The sequence below is a fragment of the Tachysurus fulvidraco genome, chromosome 7 (assembly GCF_022655615.1).
Source record: "Tachysurus fulvidraco isolate hzauxx_2018 chromosome 7, HZAU_PFXX_2.0, whole genome shotgun sequence".
Taxonomy (NCBI): domain Eukaryota; kingdom Metazoa; phylum Chordata; class Actinopteri; order Siluriformes; family Bagridae; genus Tachysurus; species Tachysurus fulvidraco.
In genome coordinates, this window is record NC_062524.1 from 7,600,975 (window position 1) to 7,623,474 (window position 22,500).

Below are 22,500 nucleotides of genomic sequence, written 5' to 3' on the forward strand. Positions count from 1 at the left end.
GTTATTTTCTTGTTTGTTTTCATTTGACCACAGGATATATTGAAGAAGCATGTATTATTCCATGTCCATCTGACTGTAAACTCAGCGAATGGTCAAACTGGTCACGCTGCAGCAAGTCGTGTGGAAGCGGGGTCAAAGTGCGCTCCAAATGGCTCAGAGAGAAGCCCTACAATGGTGGAAGACCATGCCCCAAACTTGACCATGTTAATCAGGTGAGCTGGGAACTTTGAAATCACATGTGTCTGTTTAGCACCAGGAGACCCTCGACTGTTTTAATCATTAATTGCAGAAGCAAGAAACAATAAATATTTAATCACAAGACCAAAGAGAATACCAATGCTCAGTAATAACTTTTACTCTCTTTCATTTTTCTCTCAATTTTTTCCTTTTCTGGTCAATGGATTACACCATAGGCTCAGGTGAGCTATTTACCTTTATTATTCTAACCTTTTTTTTAGTTATATATTTTATGTTCAGTTATGATTCACATACCGTATGATTTTTATGATGTTGTGGTGTTTGTGATCTCACATCAGGTCTATGAGGTTGTACCATGTCATAGTGATTGCGGTCAGTATGTTTGGGTAGCTGAACCTTGGAGTGTCTGGAAAGTCAGCAACGTTGACTTGAAGGAGAACTGTGGAGAGGGAGTGCAGACCAGAAAAGTTAGGTATGATGTCATTTCATTTTACACATACTGGATCTATCCGAAATGAGAGTGTGTGTGTGTGTGTGTGTGTTCCCTGTGATGAGTTGGCACTCCGTCCAGGATGTATCCTGCCTCGATGCCCGATGACACCCGAGAAGTTTGGATAAGCGGTAGAAAATGAATGAATGAATGAATGAATGGATCTATCCGAAACCAAACCCTGTTCAGGTTTTCAACTAAACATAGATCTGTCAAATTTCTTTAAAGGTGTATGCAGAATACAATTGATGGGCCTTCAGATCCAGTGGAGGATTATCTTTGTGACCCAGAGGAGATGCCTCTTGGAGCCAGAGAGAGCAAGCTTCCTTGTCCAGAGGACTGTGTCCTTTCCGATTGGAGCACCTGGAGTCGCTGCCCACTGGTGAGATAATTTATTGTTATGTTCATGGACCAAATTTTCTTTATTATATCTCCACCATCTCTGCATAACACCTTTCTATTTTCTCACCAAACATTTCTTTTTATATCAGTCCAAGGCTCTTGTTTTGTGGCCTTTACTTGAACAATGCACAATGACTCATCGGTTAGAAGCTCTGACTTCTTCAAATTTTTTATTCCTCCACAGCACAGTTTTTTCTCTAGGCTTGACTTATACGAATGTAAAGTCATGCTATACGGAATTGCTAGTGCTCTGTGTGCACTCTCATGCAGAGTATGCACTGGACAGATAGGAGAAGACAAGCATAGAGTCAAACACCTGCTTGGGTGCTCGGCTTTCATTGCTCAATTAATTTTCTATGGGATAGTTTGGTTTAAACGAAGGCAAAATGGAAAAAGCTTATTCTATCACATCAAATGTGAGCAGCCTGCCTCAGAGTTGTAAAGGACATTAATTGCCATGCAGAAAGTCTCCCTATGGGACAAATGGCAGAAAGTCAAATCCTCCAAATGAATCCTGTGACATTACAACAGGATTAGTTTTATTGGAAGGTTTTGCCAGTGCTTAAATCAGTACTTTTTCAAATGAACTCAGATTGCATACTTACAGTACATACTTACGTACAGTACTGCCCCCCCACCATCACAGATGTTGTAGTAGTTACAGATTCTATCCCTAAAAATGTAGTGTTTTCCATTTTACCATTATAATAAATTCCGCATATTACTTACACATTATATTAACAATTCAGAATGCATAATATACCTTTTCATGCACAAAATACTGTAAACATTTATGCAGAATTGGGCAAAAAAACAACTATAAATAACCCAGTCAGATCTGTGGGTGGGGATGTCTTGTTCCTGAGAGAGGTTAGTCAAACATGGCCGAAATTATATGCACTGACGCCGTTAATAAATAAATAAATAAGTAAGTAAATAAATAAATAAATAAATCTCTTTACCACCAAAATGAGCTGAAAAGCATCATGCATGTTAATTGTTTTAATGAGCAGCTGTACAGATGTTCCTGTTAAATCAGCTGGTGAGTGTATATGAATGTTATAGAAACTTCTGTTTATAGAGTTTTCGGTTTGTTTTAGCCATGCAATGTGAATAAAACTCGTGAAAGGAGTGCCAGCCCCATCCGTCATCCTGGTGAATCAAACCAATGTCCTCCTACAACCGAGAAAGAGCCTTGCACACTCAATACCAACTGCTTCCACTACTCGTACAACATCACAGGTAATGTTACTGGGAATGTAATGTCGGTAAATGAGAATATTTCTTGTTGCTAAAGCTTACTGTCCTACTTGCTGAAGTAAAATGAACCTTGTTAATTTTGTAGACTGGAGTACATGCCAGCTAAGTGAGCGAGCTGTGTGTGGGAGTGGCATCAAAACACGTATGCTGGACTGTGTGCGCAGTGATGGCAAATCTGTAGACCTTAAATTCTGTGAAGAGGTTTGGTATTATTTTTTTTTAATTTTGTATTGACTATTATGTAAAACTCTACAGCTTTCACGAAATCAAATCACTCTCTTGTGTTTCAGCTTAATCTTGATAAGAAGTGGCAGATGAATGCATCTTGTGTAGTTGAGTGTCCCATCAATTGCCAGATGTCTGATTGGTCTTCCTGGTCTGAGTGCTCTCATACATGTGGCCTTGCAGGTAAAAACAACTAGACTTACAACACAATGTTTCTCTTTGTGAGACAGACTCTATGTCTGGTTAAGGGTTATTACTCTAAACGGCTCTGCTCAGGACATTTCTGATATGAGAATGCTCTATTTTACAGTTTTCCCTGAAGGAAAATACAATAACTGCTTTCAATTAATAGCTATGCTAAATTGAATTAATTGGTGATGTGATAAAATGGTGAGGTGGAATAAATTCTGGAAGCTAGAATTAATTTACTTTCTTAGAGCTCAATATAAATAACTATATATATATATATATATATATATATATATATATATATATATATATATATATATATATATATATATATATATATATATATATATATAGTTAGTTAGCTACAGTTCACATACAATTCTGTCAAAAGAGGAGGGGTTTTGTCCCACTTCTTAAAATAAATTGCCTGAAGGTGTAAATGAGTATGTGTCCTGTGTGTGTGTATGTGTGATGTGACATCTGATTCAGAGTGTATTTATTCCTGCCTAAGACCAAGGCTCCAGATCCACTACAACTCTGACCAGTATAAAGAAATTACTGGAGATGAATGTGAGAATAAATGTTATATATATGAATAAATGTTAGACGATGTTAGTCTTTCAGAATAATGTGATCAGTGTAATGACTGAAATCAGAGTAGGTGAATATGTTATCTCTTAAAAGCTGGTTATGAGAAGTATAAAGTCTGTAATTCTATCAGTTCCTAACATTAACTAAATCATATTTGTGCCTGTGGAACCATTTCACTACAGGAAGCTGAAGCAACCAGCGTTCAGAGTAAATACTGCCTCTGTGAAACACATGCACTGACCTGTTATTGTGTCACCAGTAATCTGTCCGCTGACAGAGGGATATTCACAAAGCTGTCCCAGCAGGTGGATCTCAGCTCTCAATGATGCGAGCTTAAATTATGCAAAGACGGTTACGGCTGGAATCAGAAACTAATGCATGAAAACATGCATGGCTTATTCTGTTATCAAAACTAAGTAAGATGTCCAGACGCAGTGAGGTGAATAAATCATCAAAACAAAATGTGAATTTCAGGAATGTTCTTAATCCATGCGCTATATAGTGACAGCTGGTGCTGAATTCTCTGATCAATATCCCAGCAGAGAATAGCCCTGATGCTGAATTACTTGGCACCCAGGGTACACATATAATGCACAGGATTTAGTGCATACCCAAACTACAGCACGAAGGCAGTTAGCGTGTATTACACCACAGAGCTGTTGAATTCTCAAATCTGACTGCTCAGAAGGTTTTCTATAACAGAAGCCATAACAGATTCAAACCACAGTTTGACATTAATGAGCTTCTTTTAATGGTATTGTTTCTATAGTAAACAATGCAACATGTATGGAAGGCGTCTCCAGTAACAGTCAGTGCTTTGTAATGTTCAGTAGTTTTTCCACCACAGGAAAGTCTTCATGCTAGAGAGTGGATTTTGCTATGGATTGACTTTGGTACTGTAGCTGTAACGACATGTCTTGCAAATGTTACACACCGTTTAATGTAACTATAAATGTATATAAATCTCTGTTTTTCTTTTAAAAAAAAAGAAAATATTCTAATTGTTGAGAAATTGCTGTGGTATAAGAAAAATGAAACACTTGCTGTTATTAGGAAAGAATCATCCCACCTCCATGGTATTGACTCTTTTTCATTCCCTTCTTATCTCGCTGCAGAGCAAAATGTTAACTCTTCTAGTAAGCCTCTCAGCAGTGACATTATTATGATGAAAGCCTGTGGAGAAGATGAATCGACGAATGCAAAGACTAGCTGGAGGGCAGTGCACTGGTGCGGGACCCGTTTGATCATCTTCAACATTGAGGAGCATCACATTGTTTCCCCTTAGGGCTGTGTGCAATCAGGCTCATTAAAAACAACTCAGAAGATAATATAAGCGAGGTTCCTTGTGTGCTAGAGCACAGAGAATTTTGTTCAATGGCTCATTGGTAATGCGAAATTAGAACCACGAGCCAGTCAGAGGTCAAGGCTGCAGCATAGCCGACTAATTGGGTGTACTAGACCAGCTGACAATTGCATGCAAACATTAAAGTTCTGAAGTAACCCCTTAGAAGCCTCGCCATACTGTCAATGTCTCTATTAGGGTGTGTACTCTGTGCCCAGCATGTTTAATCTCTGTGAAAAGTGGTGCCCCTGTACTGGCCTATAATCCCAGTGAAACAATAAGCCTAAATTATAGCACTTGCACACACATTTTTTTTACTGCTGAATTTTACATTATTTGTGCAGCTTGTGGAAAGATTCAACAATGTGACAAAACTTCTCTAATAGGAGGAAAATCTAGTATATTCCCCCAAGACATCAACAAATCCCTGCTGCTTAATTGCAAGTGTCTCATGAGCACCACTCTTAACCAGTGGGATACATTTAGGATATGCTTCCGCTTTCTTTCTTATATTATATTCATATTGCAAAACAGTAATGATGTCTAATCAAAGCAGTTCCAGGCACTGCAATTAGGCTGGGAAATGGCTCCACTGAGTGGGTTATGTGTAACAGAGTGCCATATTAGTCTGGTTCAAGACACACATCATTTTAGAGTTTGGTATCAAGTTGTAGCGTGTGATGGATTGTGTAATATGAACTATGTCCTTTACAGTAAAGCAATATATTTCGATAGGGATTACAAATGCTGGAAGGCAAATATTTGAAATCATCTCACAAGAGGAGATCATTTTAAACGTACTGTACATTAATTTGATTTTAATTTGTTTAAAAAGTAAGCAAGTGAGTTAAAAAAATATGATGTGGGTGTGTATGATGCAGCTCAACATAAAACAACATTTCTGTGACCTCTCAGAAGTTGTTTATATTTCATAAATATCCCATTGTGTCTTTAGTCCTTCTACTGGAAATGGTCAGTGATTCCTGTTTTTTCCAAATTTAGAAATGAATGATGCTTCATACTTTTAATCGGTGTCTTTAATGTTATGGATCTTATCACCAGTCTCTCTTTTTTTCTTGTAATAAAAAATGTGCAGCTTGTTATGTTATTAAAAGTGCAAGGTCTTCTGTCCTGATGACTTTCCAGTGGCAGATACAAAATGATGCACCTCGAGTCACCTTTCAAGTTTCCTACAGAAAGATTTTTGTAATTTGACAGTTTGAGTTCTTTCTTAATATTTGTAGGAAAGTTATGGAGGCAGAGGACTGTGATCCAGGCATCTCAGGGTGATGGGCGTCCTTGTCCCTCTCAGATGGAGCAGTGGAAACCGTGTCCTGTTAAACCTTGCTACAGCTGGAGATACAGCGCCTGGTCTCCATGTAAAGTAGAGGTCAGACTACATTGCATTTTTCTATCCTGATTTCAGATGCTTTATTATATGCTTGTTGTTTAACAGCTCCATTGTTTATATCCTGTCTGGCTCAGCGCCTGCTCTTTCTCTTATACTCCTTTGCGTTTCTTTGGTAGTGCGGTGTCTTGCTTGCTTAGCCTATTGTGGGATGTAATTAAAGACAACAGGGAGATGACACAGCTTGGTGCTCGCTCTCTCTCTCTCTCTCTCTCTCTCTCTCTCTCTCTCTCTCTCTCTCTCTCTCTCTCTCTCTCTCTCTCTCTCTCTCTCTCTCTCTCTCTCTCTCTCTCTCTCTCTCGTTCATGCTTTCTTTCTTCTGTCCCCTTTTCTTTCTCCCCTCTGTTGTCTACTAGCTCTGAGTGGTGCCACATGCCCCTGTCACAGTGCAGACTAAAAGAAAATATTACCTCTCTCCTTTGTTCTCAATAGCGTTGACTCCAAAGGCTCAAATCTTTGTGTACTGCCTTGGCTGAACCTTACATGCTCGTATATTGTAATCAAATATGAGTAACATAGAAAATCATGAATCCAATTTAACAATTTATACTAAGACTATCATATACATAGTTGTATAGTTAGGGTTAAAAACTAACAACCATTAATAAGGTTATTATACCGCTTTAATCCAAGCTTTAGTGGCTGAAAATCCAGTAAGCAATTGGTATTAACTTTAACTTGATGTATTTCATCAAAAGACTTTATTGTTCTAATAAGTCTATACACCTGTATAAAGAGAATTTATGTGTGAAGATTTACCTGTGAAGATCTTCTTATCTAAAGAAAAAACATTTAATGTTGCCATAATCCAGTCATGTAACGTTATTTTTTATTGCCATGCCTTCAGTATACAGTACATGACTTTAGAACTGCAGAGCAGTGAAACTGAAATGTGATAATGTGAGTCAGAGATAATGGTTGTGGTGTGTGTATGTGTGTATATACAGGGCGCTCGGTGTGGAGAGGGCCTTCGCTTCAGAGACGTGTCGTGCTTCGTGACTGACAATGCTGGGGGTAATGGTGGGAGTTTGGTGGATGAGGAACTATGTGGAGATCTGGAGCAAACCGTAGATGGAGACACACAGATCATTTTAGAGGAGGCTTGCACATTGCCATGCCCAGGTAATATGTCCATGTTTATTTATTAGCAAAATTTTAACAATACTCAAGAGCCCATATGAGGTAAGTTAGAAATGGCCTAGCCATATTTAATGTTTACAAAGTACTACACAATAGAGTGATTGTGGTGTCTTCTGCTTATGCACTTGTAATTGTTATACTCATGTTAAACAATAGGGCACAGTATGGGGAATGAAGGAATGAGAGGGAAGAAGAGAGAGTTTTAAGTATGAAGATGAAGAGTGTTGCACGTGTTATGTGTAAAGCATAAAGTAAAGAATTGTTCCGTTGGCCTTGATTGCTTCTTTTACTAATACTACACAATACCACAGTGATATTTCGATTTCATAGAAATTTGGGGTAATGTTGATATTCCTAAAATCCTTATTACAGTTTTTTTCTGCTTCCTATCCTATGGGTCTAACGCTCAGTCTTGTTACTACTGTAGTTAAGCATATTTTTAGGGGATGGTGTTGAAATGGAGATTTCCCCAAATTTCTCAAGAGGATCCTACCATCATCCTGATCAGCCCAAAGCAGTGGGTTTATTTATAGCACTATGGGTTATAAGGCCTCTAGTGAAATCTTGACCAAAATCAGATTTATTCTTCTTAGAATCATATTGTGGGGTATTGCTCTACTACAAATATTCTGTTTGTAAGCAAAATCTCATTTTTCTTGTAAGAACTGTCAGTGGAAACCTTAATTTAGTGTAAAACACACAAAGGACATTGTGTCTGGTACACTGGCAAGTTAATTGTGCTTCTGAGATGGCTTCTGTAGATGGAACAGTCTGGAAAAGTAAAATAAATAAATAAATAAATAAATAAATAAATAAATAAATAAATAAATAAATAAAAACAGCCTAGAAAGCTCCATGTCTAATGCTTCCTGCTTTTCTGAAAACTTTATGTATTATGTTAAAGATGAACTACTGTATATCCACACACACACACACTACTAGGGACAATTTAGCATACATAATCCACATTGTGCACCATCAATTTTTTTTTTCACAGGAAAACAGAGAAACCCATAAGAAACCCACACAGACATGAACGCCAAACTCTGCATAGACATTAAACTGAGTTCAGGATCGAGCTCAAAATCCCAGCTTGTCTCTTTGTAGCTAATAAACTGGTAACAGAGTTCATATCTGTTCTTTTGCCGCACTGTACTGTACCAGGCCGCAATACATTCATCAGTAAATTTGTGAGTCAGTGTGTGTGAATGACACATTTAGCTCAGTGTTTTGACATGTTCTGTGCAGCTGAAACAGAGCCGTGACACAGATTTTCTTTCTTTCTTTCTTTCTTTCTTTTTTTTTTGCAGCACAGCTCAGTGTCTGTAATAATTTATAAACATTCATGTGAATCTGTGCAAGAGACAAAGAGAGAATTTGAATATTAATTAGTTTGTTGTCAGTTAGATGGAAACACGATGGTTTCTCTGTACAACACGGTATGGATTTATTTCTTATGGGGCTCCGTGTTCTTCATGTGATCTTTAACTTTACAGTTTTCAAACCCTAATTCTCTTGCTGGCTTCTCAAAGGGCCTTTTTACACCTGGACACTTCATGTGTTTTCTCTGATCCGATAGCTGTCTGATTTGTTAAAACTCTTCCATTTACATTAGGCCACATAAATGCATCTTGGCGAATCGGATATCAATCCGATCTTTCTGCTCCCGCCCAAAATGCAAATATATTTTACCTCATTTCCGAGGTAATTGTAATGGAACAAGGTTTGGTGTATGCGGTTGCTAAAAAAAACAGCATTTACTGTTTGCTGCATTTTCGCTGGCGGCAGCAGTGCATTTTAAGCCCCAACAAGACACCTGGGTGAAAGACTGGAGCCAGCACCGGTGGGAAAACATGTTTGTTTCTGGCGCGATGCACGACTCGCCAGTCACCTGCGAGTGACGTCCTTCCGTTTGGGAGGAGTATAGCGCTGACGTATGTGGCTTGAACAACCTCATGCATTTACACATGTCCAGTTTCATCTGAAATGCGTCCCAGACCACCTCCTGAAGTGGTTTGTACGATCGGATTTATATCCGTCTCGAAACCGTTTGGAGGGAGTTTACACCTGGTCTTTTTACGATCGGATAGCTATCTGATCACAGAAAACACATGAAGTGACCAGGTGTAGAAACCCCAAATACATATGTTCATGTGTGCCATTAATAGAGCTCCACTGACCGTTTGGCCAATGAAAATCATGAGGGAAATCCCATCTCATGCTCCACTTACTGTTTGAATCCTAATGCAAATGTGTGTGACAGCTGTTCTAGTGTAGGACACACACACACACACACACACACACACACACACACACACACACACACACACACACACACACACACACACACATCTACAAAACATACTAAGCTTTAAACAACATCATCGTAGGGCTATTGCAAGAGTATTCTCACTCGCTAAATTGACATATCCTGATTGTTTTTTATGGATTTTTTAAATTCTGACTCATGATGAATTAATATTCCGACGTGTTCATTACAGTAGGACAGCCTGACCTAGTTTATGCTAATGAACACATTCTGATTTTATATTCCATCTTCATGATGAAATCCAGTGCTGCGTGCAGGTGGAACATAGTAGTGGAAATACATTGTGATATCAAATAGGAACACAGCTCCATGTTACTTTAACACTGACCTTAATATGTATGTTATAGCTCTTCTTTAATTTATAAGAATAATGGTGGCACTTTATTCGGGATATTTGACTCATTGAGCAGAAATGTATCTGATGCTCACACAATACGACTATACTATTTTATGTTGTTTTTTACGGTTGCCAGAGTTTAACTTTTACAGCAAATAATCGTCTGGAAATCCTGTGGAGACCTGGCAAACCTGTATACAATAATCCATAATAGTGCTTGAGTCCAATGTCACCTGGATATTCATTGTTTGTATTAGGGAGTTTGTTATACTTTTCTGTACAGGGTGCAGCTTCAGGTTTTTTCCCCCCACTAAACACAATGCAATCTGTCATACATGGACCAGAGTAATAACGATTCCATACTAGCCTCTATTTAGAGTGTCAGCAGAATTCGACCTGTCAGGGTTCCGTCATCCTTGAGAAACAGTAGCCTGTAAAAATGGCCTGTAAGCTTTCCTTAAATGGGTGATTCATTAAATTGCTGAAATATACTGTATAATGGACAACAGAGATAGTCTGTTGTCAGAAACAGAAACAGGGTGAGAGAGAGAGTGAGAGTGCGAGAGAAAGAGAGAGAGAAAGAGAGAGAGAGAACATGAGACAGAAAGCAAGAGTGAGAAACAGTGAGAGTGAGAGCATGTGTGTGTGTGTGTGAGAGAGAGAGAGAGAGAGAGAGAGAGAGAGAGAGAGAGAGAGAGAGAGAGAGAGAGAGAGAGAAAGAGAGAGAGAGAGAGAGTCAGAGACAGGAAGTAAGAGTGAGAAACAGTGAGAGTGAGATTGTGTGTGTGAGAGAGAGAGAGAGAGAGGGGGGGGGGGAGGGAGAGTCAGAGACAGAAATAACGTGAGACAGAAAAAAGAGTGAGAGAGTGAGAAACACAGAGAGAGAGTGAGAGAGAGGGAGAGAGAGAGGGAGAGAGAGAGAGGCTTAAAAGAGAGAGCAAAGAAAGGGATGAGAAAAAGTGGCGAGAGGGAGAGAAAGAGAGAGAGAGAGAGGAGGATGAGCGGGGAGGGAGGGGTCGTAGAGGAGAGAGAGAGAGAGAGAGAGAGAGAGAGAGAGAGAGAGAGAGAGAGAGAGAGAGGAAGAGTCAGAGACAGAAATAACATGAGACAGAAACAAGACTGAGAGAGTGAGAAACACAGAAAGAGAGAGAGAGAGAGAGAGAGAGAGAGAGAGAGAGAGAGATTAGGAAAATAGTTTCTTATCTGTGAAGCACTTATCTGTGAAGACTTGTCTAACAAGAAAATGTAGGACTTTCAGTTTTATTTAATTGGATTGGATAAAAGTATTGATCAGGTGCAGCAGCTTGCTTTTCTCAAACCATCGCAATTAGCCGATAATGCATTTTTATTTAAAAAGGCAAAAAATTAGACCTGTAGTAACAACCTGCAGTGACATTCTTTACCATTTAAAGAACTACTGCATTAGTTTCAGATTTAAAAAATTAATTTGAATATTTGCATAAACCACCTCTGAACACAGAAACTATCTCAGCGTAAAAATTGCAGTAACCTCTGGACATTATCTCTGCATGTTGCGTTCCAGTAGTAAAGAACACACAAAAGACACACAATATAATATTTAAGATGTTTCTCTACTAATCTGAGTAGCTTCAAGCTTTTTTAATTTTAGAAAGTTACTATTCATTTTTGTCATGATTGTGAGAAAATTATTGGGACGTGACGATTGGAGGATCAATCTTAAAAAAAAGGAACAATTAAAATTAACTGATACAACAAATATAAATTGATTATTATTGATTTTTTTTTATTCCGATTTATTGGATATCAGATTGGATTGAAGTTGACTAAATATTGACAAATTTTTAGAAATTAAAATCATATCATATCGTATTGTGCGGTTTAAGTGATGAAATAATTATTTACAGTATTTTGTATGTGTCAACATTCCGAGTAGATTCGAAAAATCTTAAATTAGTAAAAAAAAAAAAAAAAAAAGAGTAAATTAATAAAAGCATAAAGACGTTTAACCTCAAAAAATATTATTATGTTGTAAATTGACTTGGGAAAAAGTTAACAGTGGCACATAATTGTGAAATATGTCTTTGGCAGGTGAGTGTTATTTGACAGACTGGACGGTGTGGAGTTCATGTCAGCAAAGCTGCGTAGGTGGAGACGATCTCGGCCTCGGCTCGGTACAGGTCCGGTCTCGAGCTGCGCTTGCTGAAGAACCAGAGAACCTGGAACAGTGTCCAGAACAAGAGTGGGAGAGCCAACCATGCACAGGTAAAGTAGTAGTGTTCAGAAAATAGTGAACTTCCTAAACACACTACACATAGTAACATACTGTATGTTGGCATACGTGGAAGTAACTGATTCAGAATATCAAAACAGTATAAATAATGCTTTAATAATTAAATAATTACCTGCTTTAGCTCAGAATACTTCCAGAAAGTGTAATGTGAAATCTCTAATCAGTGACATTTTGTTTAGGGTATCAGTATAATAATATGCAATATATTGTATCGCAATTAGTTTTATTATTATTATTATTATTATTATTATTATTATTATTATTATTATTATTATTATTATTATTATTATTATTATTATAAAAACTGGATTGGTATCGAATCTAAAGAGATTTTCTGGTCCGTTTAACCTCCATTATTCACTCTCTTTCCTCCTCCAGACGGTCGATGCTTTGAGTATAAATGGATGACTGGTCCATGGCGAGGATCTTCTCGCCCAGTGTGGTGTCAACGCTCAGACGGCTTAAATGTCACAGGTGCGTGCAATATATTAAATCATAATGCGATGTAGTAAATCTTAGCTCACATTTTTCAATATGTAATATTATTTAATACATTCAACCAACTCGAGCCAGGTATGTTGGAATTTTCACAAGAAGTTGCACTGGTGTTCTGGTGTGGCTGGAATCTATTTCTTACTGTGTGAGTATGTTTAGCAGGACCAGGCTGTGAGATGAGTTGGCATTACGAGCTGTCACAGGACTACTAAAGGGCAATACAGTGTGATTATTTCCTCACTGTCTTTATAAGCTTTAAGCTTTTAATCCACAACACACACACACACACACACACACACACACACACACACACACACACACACACACACACACACACACACACACACACACACACACACACACACACACACACACACACACACACACACATTAAAATCCCCCTACAGATCACACTCCTTGAGTTACTGGGGGTGTGAAAGTAAATTTCTGTATCTAAATATACATATGTGTTTAATAGGAAATCCAAAGTAAAATGTTAAACAAACACAAGAAGAAGATGAAGAAGAGTAAGAATATAAAATGATTATAGATTTGAACCTACCACCATGACCTGTTGTGTATTACCATAAGATTTTTTCATTTGTGCATATTTTTATTTAATTTCATGCCTGTTTATTTAAATTTTGTTGTGTATGTGTGAGTATATATATGTGTGTGTGTGTGTGTGTGTGTGTGTGTGTGTGTGTGTGTGTGTGTGTGTGTGTGTGTGTGTGTGTGTGTGTGTGTGTGTAGCGGCGATGAATTAATAATGACTTAAAAACATTATTAATATACTGTGTAAACTTGTACTTCTAAGCAACTTTAACATTTTTCACATCCTGGAAATTCCCAATTTCAGTAAATTTCAGTCATTTTCTCCAACATTGTTGAGCCATCAAAACATTACAGAGACCTGACCACTTTGATAGATCGTTGCACCAGAGCTTCCAGCAAACACCCCACCTACTTCCTGTCATACCACACACACACACACACACACACACACACACACACACACACACACACACACACACACACACACACACACACACACACACACACACACACACACACACACACACACACTCTGAATATTCATATGCTGTCCTAAAATACCAGGCTTTATGAATATTCATCAAAAAGCTTGTAATAGGTAAACCCTTGTTTTGCAGACTCCTGCATTTCTTTTGTTTGTTCTTCAGAGGCCATGATCATGTGCCTCCTGATACCAGTATAGCTCATTCCTAATGCATCAGTAATAAAAACCGTCAATGGGAGTCTAGAGGTGAGAGCTCTCTCAGGACATTTCAGGTATAAACGGTTTCTGAATTGGCTGCAGCTACTGCACATGCTTCCAATCTTGGATAAAACCCAACACTTGTCATGGAGAATGTCCAAGCTCTGGATGAGGTTCTGTATTCTCACCCTTGTTACAGAAAGCACGTTGGAAAAAAAATAGAAAGGAAAACCCCACAATGCCCTTCAACTGTCCATTTCAGTGTATTTACATTCCCATTGGATTTTCCCTCTGGCTGTAGCTTATATATATTGAGGAAGAAGTAGCTGCATCGTCGTGTTAGTCTCTCCCTGATTCCTCAGCATCCAGTAGTGAGATGCGATTTTAATTGCTTGCAGTTCCTCTGTTTAGAAATGGCTGTTCACCTGGGACTGACTGCAGGAGCTCAGCTTCTTTTTATTTATTCTGCTTGCGTCTATATTCATGCAGTCAGCCAAGTGATGAATTAATGGTAATGTATATGGGAGCCTAGAGGTCTGAACCATGCGGTTAATATGAGGCAATGCTTTAGCAAGAGCACTAATATTTTAAAACAGTTCAGTTAGAGAAGGAGAGGGAGAGGAAAAAAGTGCTACTAAGAGAGAGAGAGAGAGAGAGAGAGAGAGAGAGAGAGAGAGAGAGAGAGAGAGAGAGAGAGAGATAGATTGAGAGAGACATTCTGGTGCCTCCAGCATAACAAGCTATTAGAAATAACCGTAGAAATAAGGAGCAGTCCCAAAATCTGGGGTATATTTGTGTGTGTGTGTGTGCGTGTGTGTGCGTGTGTGTGTGCGTGTGTGTGTGCGTGTGTGTGTGTGCGTGTGTGTGTGTGTGTGTGCGTGATTTCTCGACTGTATATCCAAAACTAAAATGACTTACCATGTACTTACCACTTGCCCTGTAGGTGGATGCTTGGTAACAAGCGAACCCGTGTCTGACAGGTCATGTGTCCCAGCCTGCGACAAATACCGCTCATTCTGCACTGAGGTAAGCGTGTGTTTGTGTCTGTGTGTTGGGGGATGGGATGAGGTGGGATGGGGTGGGGTAGGGTTGTTTAGGGCAATTGGGGTTGGCATATGGGGATTACCCCCCTGTTTCATGTCCCATTCCCAGTACGTGAAGACAAATGGAATATAAAAAAATCAAAAAGATTGCGTCTGAAAAAAGGGTAAAATATTTGAAGAAATGCTTCTGATCCTTGATGCTGATGACCTTATTCGTACAGACAGTGTGTGTAGGCGTAAGATACCATTAAATACTGTATACAACATCTGGTTTGCTGGTGCTCAGACAATGCCTGACATTAACTCAATTATTATGACTTCCCATGTATTATCCATCACTTCATTTATACTGTAGCTTTAAGTCAATAAATACTGTACAACTGTTTTGTTTTTTTTATTTGGTCTAAACGGGTTTACTCAGTTACTGTAACAGCCCATTTTATATGAAAAAAACAAGACATCTTAAGAAGAGTATGTAGATATTTTATATCTAATATATAAGAAATCCGAAATAGCTCACATTGCTTCTAGCAACATCCAGTGTGAGATGTGTTTAAAGGCTGGTCATGGACAAGCCTGGTGTGTATTTCTTTCATGTAAGCAGCATACACAGCTCATGAGAAACTGAATCAGTGTATTAACCCCCTGCTATGTATTTCTCAATTCCTCTATCGGTATGGACCAGCTTATAGCCTTTGCTCATTATGTCTCCTGCTTTGAAGATTGCAGTCCGTTCTGTGATCTGTGTTGGTCTGCACACTATATTTGCGCTGGGAGTGATTATCCTCCTGAGATTGCTGAGGGAATAGGAGATTCCCAGCAAACTGCAAGCACAGCGAAGAGAATAAGCATTGGAAATCAGTTGCTTTTGCAGAATGCCTCCCTGGAAACACACACACACAAACACACACACACATAATAACACATAAGCATTCAGATACAGAGGAGTGCAGTGCATGCAGATTCATACATATCAGCTGAAGAACACATGTTGGGAATTAACACCCACACACTCTCCCAAACTAACACTTACGCACATATCCCCCATTCTACATCACTGACAAATGACACCATTTTTTTTATTTTTATTTTTTTTTTGAGTTATTGACAAATACCAACAAAGCATGGTAAACTCCTCAGTGTCATCACCGTAATTTGCTTCTTAAAACCTTAAAATTCGATCTCGGTTACGGAGTGAGCCGGCATGCAGTTTAAGGGATTACTAGGGGGAAATACGTCACAGAACGAACGAATAAATAAGTGAATGAGATCCATTTTAGCATTAGAAATCACTAAATGTGTATTATGTGAGGAAACGCTAGAAGTGGTAGAGCTGAATTGTGTCTCTAAACTGATGCAGTGATCAAGTATAACACTAAAACCACTAACTGGTGAAGTGAATAACATCGATTATCTCATTACAGTGACACCTGTCATGGAGTGGGATTTATTCTGTAGGCTCATTGATGTGTATGGGGAGTGAAGGTTGGCACGTCTGATCAGGTCCCACAGAAAAGCTACTGCAGCACAGATTGCATGAATGGATAATGCTGGCTATGTAGGAAAAGGTCTCAAGACACAAAGATCATCACAGTGTCAGAGTTTTTAGGGAGCACACTGGGTACACGTATAATTTGTCATTCTTTAACAAATAAAACGTGCGATCGTTGACAAATTGCTGTGTTTTAGCATAAGGAGGTAGACAAGCAGCACAGCAGCAGACCGACAGAATGATTGATCAGGCTTTGTCACATTAGTAATGAAATGAACTTAAAATAGCATTGAACTGAAGCAAGTTTGGGTTCCACACTTGTATATATATATATATATATATATATATATATATATATATATATATATATATATATATATATATATATATATATATATATTTGTAATTCTCTTGTCCAGTAGTTATGATATTTCCTTATGTTATTAAGCGTTAAGTGCTGCTGGTTGAACATACAGTAATATTTGTCTGGTTCTGCATGTCACTGGTGTCTTTCTGCCCCCTGCAGGCTGGAGTGTGTGGGTGCGAGGAGGGCTACACTGAAGTGATGACATCGGATGGAGTGTTGGACCAGTGCACCTTGATACCTGTGCTGGAAATTCCCACTGGAGGTGACAGTAAAACTGATGTGAAGACCATCAGGGCCATGAGCCCTACGCAGGGCAGCGCCAACCTGCCTGGCCGTTCTGGACGAACATGGTACCTGCAGCCATTCGGACCAGGTGGGCTTAATCCTTCTGATTTGTTCATTGTTCATGAACGAATGGATTTTAGCTTAGAATATATAGTTAACGTGTTTCAATGTTTACAATGATTACCGAAAAGTAAAGCAGTAAACATTCTGTAAAACATCTAAATTGACGTATGTTCTTTCAATATACTCAGTACTGCTTAGGTACAGTGTTAAACCCGGGTGAAAAGACCTTTTGTCTTTACTCTTACTGGGAAAATCCCTTTAATGGGATTTATAATCCTGTAATTCAGCATCAGACTTTTTTTTTAATTTTCCATTTTCCATCCCATATCATATGAGAGCTATTTCACAAGCACATGCTTCTTCTGAGGTACCTGGATCCGTCCTGCACATGTTTTTCGAACTCATTCTACATCACAGGGCAACATAATACACTATTAGAATCATACATGAGCTCACACACACCCACGATACATGAAGAGAGCATATCTCATCCCTCCCACACATACTGTAGGAATGCATTTTTGCTCACTTTTTGCTCTCTCTCTCCGCTCAGCATTGTCAGGATTCCAACTCACAATATCCCGATAATTGAGTGTATGCTTTTTTGTTGTGCCTCTCGGGAGCCCACGGGATCCTCCTGAGTCTGGTTCCTCTCAAGGTTGCATCATGTTATCTCAAGAAGTTTTTTTCTTTGGGGATTTAAATCAACATCCAGATTTACAGTTTTTGTTATGTGCAGTTTCTGTGTTTATTCATTTAAAAATAAATAAATAAATAAATAAATAAATAAATAAATAAATAAATAAATAAACACAGATATTTAGATTAGGAAGGAACCTTGAGAGGAATCAAAGATTCTCTAATTAATTTTGGCAGTATTTTATCCATGTTGGCAGCAGGGTGTTGTATAAATATATGGAAAAAAAAACAGTATGATCAGCTGATTTTAGAAGGTAGAATCTGATACCCTGATACCCACAGATAGGTTTTAATAATCAGGTTGTGAAACAGTGTGTGTTGATTATTCTTTACAGATGGCACGCTAAAGGTCTGGGTGTACGGCGTAGCCGCTGGAGCTTTCGTACTGCTGGTCTTCATCATCTCCATGTCTTACTTAGCCTGGTAAGAACACTCAACATTCACAGAGAAAATAATGCTAGTTTGTTCTAATGCTCTTCCATTACATTACATGTCAGTTTTATACATTTAGATAAAAGTACATCGTCACTGTTAGCTGCATCATTTTGCTTTCTGCTTACTTTTAATTCCGTTACTCATGGTTATCGGACACTCGTCTAAATAAATCATTTCTCAGCCTTAGGCAGACAAAAATACCTCCAATAACGCATTTGTGTCCATCATCAACGTCAAATTAGTATGCAGTTATAGCACAATAGAAGGTAGACACAATCCCTGGATTGGAACAACATAGAGAGCAAGCATAAAATACTGTACAGTAGGAATGAATTTAAACCACACAGGGTGTGCTGGTGCAGGAAAATAATCAGTGACAAGGTGTGATGAAATTGAAGGGGAATTATTGTTACCACCCTAAAGTGGATTATTTTCCATTCTTTTTGTATCATTACAATATATATTATAATATTATATATATATATATATATATATATATATATATATATATATATATATATATATATATATATATATATATATATATATATAAAAGATCACTTTATCCTACATTGTCTACAGTACAATACAGGTGCACTTATTACATGATAGCAGCTTTAATCAGATCCCTTACAGCCTCTCTTTTATTAGTAAACAAACAAACAAACAAACAAACAAATAAATAAGTAAAAACAATAGTTTTACTCCTGAGCACCTTCTAATACTGAAATAAAAAAATCCTTCCAATAATGCTTAACAATTTATAGAAAACTTCACCACTTTAACAACTAAACATTTATTAAAAAACTGTTTTATGTGGCACATAAAATCTGCCATACATGTCCTGTACATTCAGGATGTTTATTTTTGAATGTCAGTATATTAAATGTCTTTATATTGAATGATGGTCAAAACTTTCACATTTTTTTTTACTTTTAAAATTTAAAATCTTAAAAAATGTATTTTTATGTAAAAAAAAAAACATAACTCAAAACTAACATAAATGACATTTTTTTAAGATTTAAAATTTAAAATAAAAAATTAATAAAACAATAAAAAACTTCAATACGATAAATTTTCCAGTACAACTTTTTTTTAATGTTTCATTCAAAGTTGAAAGAAAGAAAGAAAGAAAGAAAGAAAGAAAGAAAGAAAGAAAGAAAGAGAGATGGATGGATGGATGTAGGAAACATCTGAGATTATTAGTTCCAGTCATCTGGTCACTATTGTATTTTGCTGGACAAATCTTGACACTACTCTTCACCATCTCTTTATGACTTTCCTTCTTTTCTTGTTTTATCACCATCTTATATAACACACTCATATTTCCTCACCTCGCTAAAGTATTTGTGAGCTACTATTATTCTATAGTTGGATATAATCTCATATATTAATCTTTCTGCATTATTTTTTGTCAAAGTACTTGCTAAGGTAAGATGGCTCTGAGTGCATTATTACCCCACACGCTGCCTCATGCCTTCCCGTATCCCTATATATTTATTTTGTAGATATAATGGCAGCACAGTTGATCAGTTGATAGCAAATCGGCTTTATTTATTTATTTATTTTCCCTCAGTTGCTTCATTTACACGATCACGATAGTTCATGGGAATAATAGACAAAATAATACAGTACATACAGCTCGTGTCAACTCACAAGAGCAACCGTGTCTACTGTACTGTATTATAGAATTATGAGCTATATTATGTGTAGTATCATGTGTACACTAGATCCATTGCATCGCCTTTTATTAACAGCATGGCGGTCAATACAGAAATGTGCATGAAGTCTGACAGAATCCATCTGAAACTAGCATTAGGCAAATACTACATTTACAGTGTTTACTGCTTTGTTTAGTTACTAATGTTCCGATCACACGCTTATATTAAGTTAATGTAAGTACATATAATCATAGTTTTTTTTAATACAAGTGGCATCTCGAATCGTAGGCTCTAAAGATGTCAATATCTAATGCTGCAGAATTTACTGAACCCTGAAATCTCTGCCTGTTTACATTTCCTTCTCAGCAAAAAGCCAAAGAAGCCCCAGAGAAGACAGATGAACAACAGACTGAAGCCCCTGACGCTGGCTTACGACGGCGACGCTGACATGTAGCCTCCCGCGAACACCCCCCCCTTCCCCTCCAGCTCCACAGCTGCCTACTTACAGACTTTTATGGATTACGCATCTCCTTTTTTCTATGATATTGCAGAACCTCAGACTGAAACCCCTCTTTGAAATTTAGCCCAGGTTTGTTCCCGGTATCTGTTTTTTACGTTTCAAATTTTCACTGGAGCCTTTCACGAACACGCATCTTCTTATGGAAGGTCTGCCTTCGCCTTTGTGTCGTCCTGTAACACGGACTCGTCTTGGGGGAAAGGAAAGCTGTTGGAGAGGGCGCTTCTGAACCGAAGGGTTTTTTGTTGAGAAAGCACAATGATAAACGTTTCTTCCTCAGGCTGCGTTGTCTGGATTCCTCAAATAATTGATCTCACAATATTCTGTCTTTACACTTTTTCAATATCGTGGCATGGGATTCTAGGTCTGTACTCTGGTTTTCAGGCCTTCTAGCGCCCCCTACACAAATCCTGGCCTGTTTTTTCTCCCCCTTCTCCCTATTCAGGTCCTGTTTTGCACTATATTAGTGCAGCATGATTACTTAGAACCTTGCCATAGAAAACTGCCTCTCTCGATACAAATACAATGTACAGTCTTGTGCTAGCCGTGTAAAAATTAGCCCTTTTTTGCAGAATGAACTCTGTCTAACTCTTGTTTGTGATAAGACGGGATACAAATGTTAAAAAAAAAGAAAAAAAGAAATGTGGTTGCCATTACCCCGTTGTACAGTTGCAGTCTTGTTCTTTTTCCTGACTCTGCATCATATAATAGGATTTTTCTTCTTCGTTTAGTTCAGTAAACAGTTTTTGTTGCGACAGGTTTTGCTTGTCTGTTTAAAGGGCTCCGTTATCACAATCTGGAGGCTTTCAAATGTTTTTCAAGAAAGGTCATGTGAGTTAAATATTTTATGTAAAGTGCTCATGGGAGTGTTACTTAATCAAACCTATTCTTGAGGTAAGGCAACCAATGAAATAAGAGATTAAGTCACTGGAAGTGAGTAGGACATGATCTTTTATAATATGTCTTTAACTAAAAACTGAAAACGGCCCGAGCAGGAGTACTCCTACAGGCTAAGCAATGCATGATCTTATTATTTAATGTTTACATGCTTTATGAATGAACAAAGTTAATGTTAATTTATAAACTTACCATTCTTAGATTTCAGTAATTTTGCATAGATATTGCTGTGTTTATATTTCACTTAATTTGATCATTAAGTGCTATCGGCACATTGCAGACTTTTTTTTTTTTACTTTTTCTAGAAGCAGCTAGCTAAAATCGATCAATGATCTACTGCCCTAACATCTGCCCATATCTCAAAAAAGCCAGAGCCACAGTACTCAAACCTAAAAGAACTTTTTTCCTCACTGTGTTAAGATCATTAAAGAATTAAAACCCCCCACACAATCTGTTTGTGACAGATTCTTAGTCTTGATTAGCCATATCCTTTAATAATGTTTTTATAAGGACATTTTCTTATAACTGAGACATAATAAACACCACAAGTGGCCACGTGCAACACGCAGGGATTACATATGAAGCGCTTGTCCTACTGAACTTTGTCAGGGACCCTGTGAGATAGCTAGTAAGATAAAGTATTGAGTTACATATAAGACTTCTAACATAATTTGGATGTACAGTAGTGAATCAGATTCTATAAATTTGAAAAGTTTGGGCTGTTTCCATTTCCAAGCAGTTTGACATATTATTTGTTGACATTTTAAAGAAATACCTTCCGAGCCAATTTTGCACTTCACTTGAAGACTTCGCTGAGCTAATGAAGTATTAAAACAGCGCTGCTGATGAAGGGAAGCGGCGGGCGAAGCCGAGGAGCGTGTGGACAAACAGTATTAACGTGGAACTGTAGAATTTCTCCACAGTCTTTAAGGTTCACACGTTCCCTTTTTCTCAGCATCTTCACAAATACAAATTTGGTCGTCAGCTTATTTACAGAAAGAAATTCCATGTTTACAACATAATCAAAGGCAGTATTAAAGTGATGAACTCTAATCATAAAGCAGGTGTGAGAACTGTTGGTCTCTAGTGGCATATCATTCGCAATTTAACAACAGTTATTGAAAGA

The 22,500-nt window shown here is 37.8% G+C and overlaps 1 protein-coding gene across 1 annotated transcript in view; it reads left to right on the top strand.

The window, feature by feature from the left end:
- Positions 1–22,131, top strand: part of thsd7aa (thrombospondin, type I, domain containing 7Aa) — a 98,310-nt gene extending 76,179 nt beyond the window's left edge. Inside the window, exons 14-28 of the mRNA XM_027133900.2 lie at positions 34–212; positions 414–419; positions 537–670; positions 917–1,070; positions 2,191–2,332; positions 2,436–2,551; positions 2,641–2,758; positions 5,942–6,087; positions 7,053–7,227; positions 11,982–12,155; positions 12,562–12,657; positions 14,859–14,941; positions 16,977–17,190; positions 18,200–18,287; positions 20,327–22,131. Of these exons, the coding sequence (XP_026989701.1) occupies positions 34–212; positions 414–419; positions 537–670; positions 917–1,070; positions 2,191–2,332; positions 2,436–2,551; positions 2,641–2,758; positions 5,942–6,087; positions 7,053–7,227; positions 11,982–12,155; positions 12,562–12,657; positions 14,859–14,941; positions 16,977–17,190; positions 18,200–18,287; positions 20,327–20,414 (1,913 nt within the window). The 3' untranslated portion in view covers positions 20,415–22,131. The remainder of the gene's footprint in view (positions 1–33; positions 213–413; positions 420–536; positions 671–916; positions 1,071–2,190; positions 2,333–2,435; positions 2,552–2,640; positions 2,759–5,941; positions 6,088–7,052; positions 7,228–11,981; positions 12,156–12,561; positions 12,658–14,858; positions 14,942–16,976; positions 17,191–18,199; positions 18,288–20,326) is intronic.
- Positions 22,132–22,500: the final 369 nt, after the last annotated feature.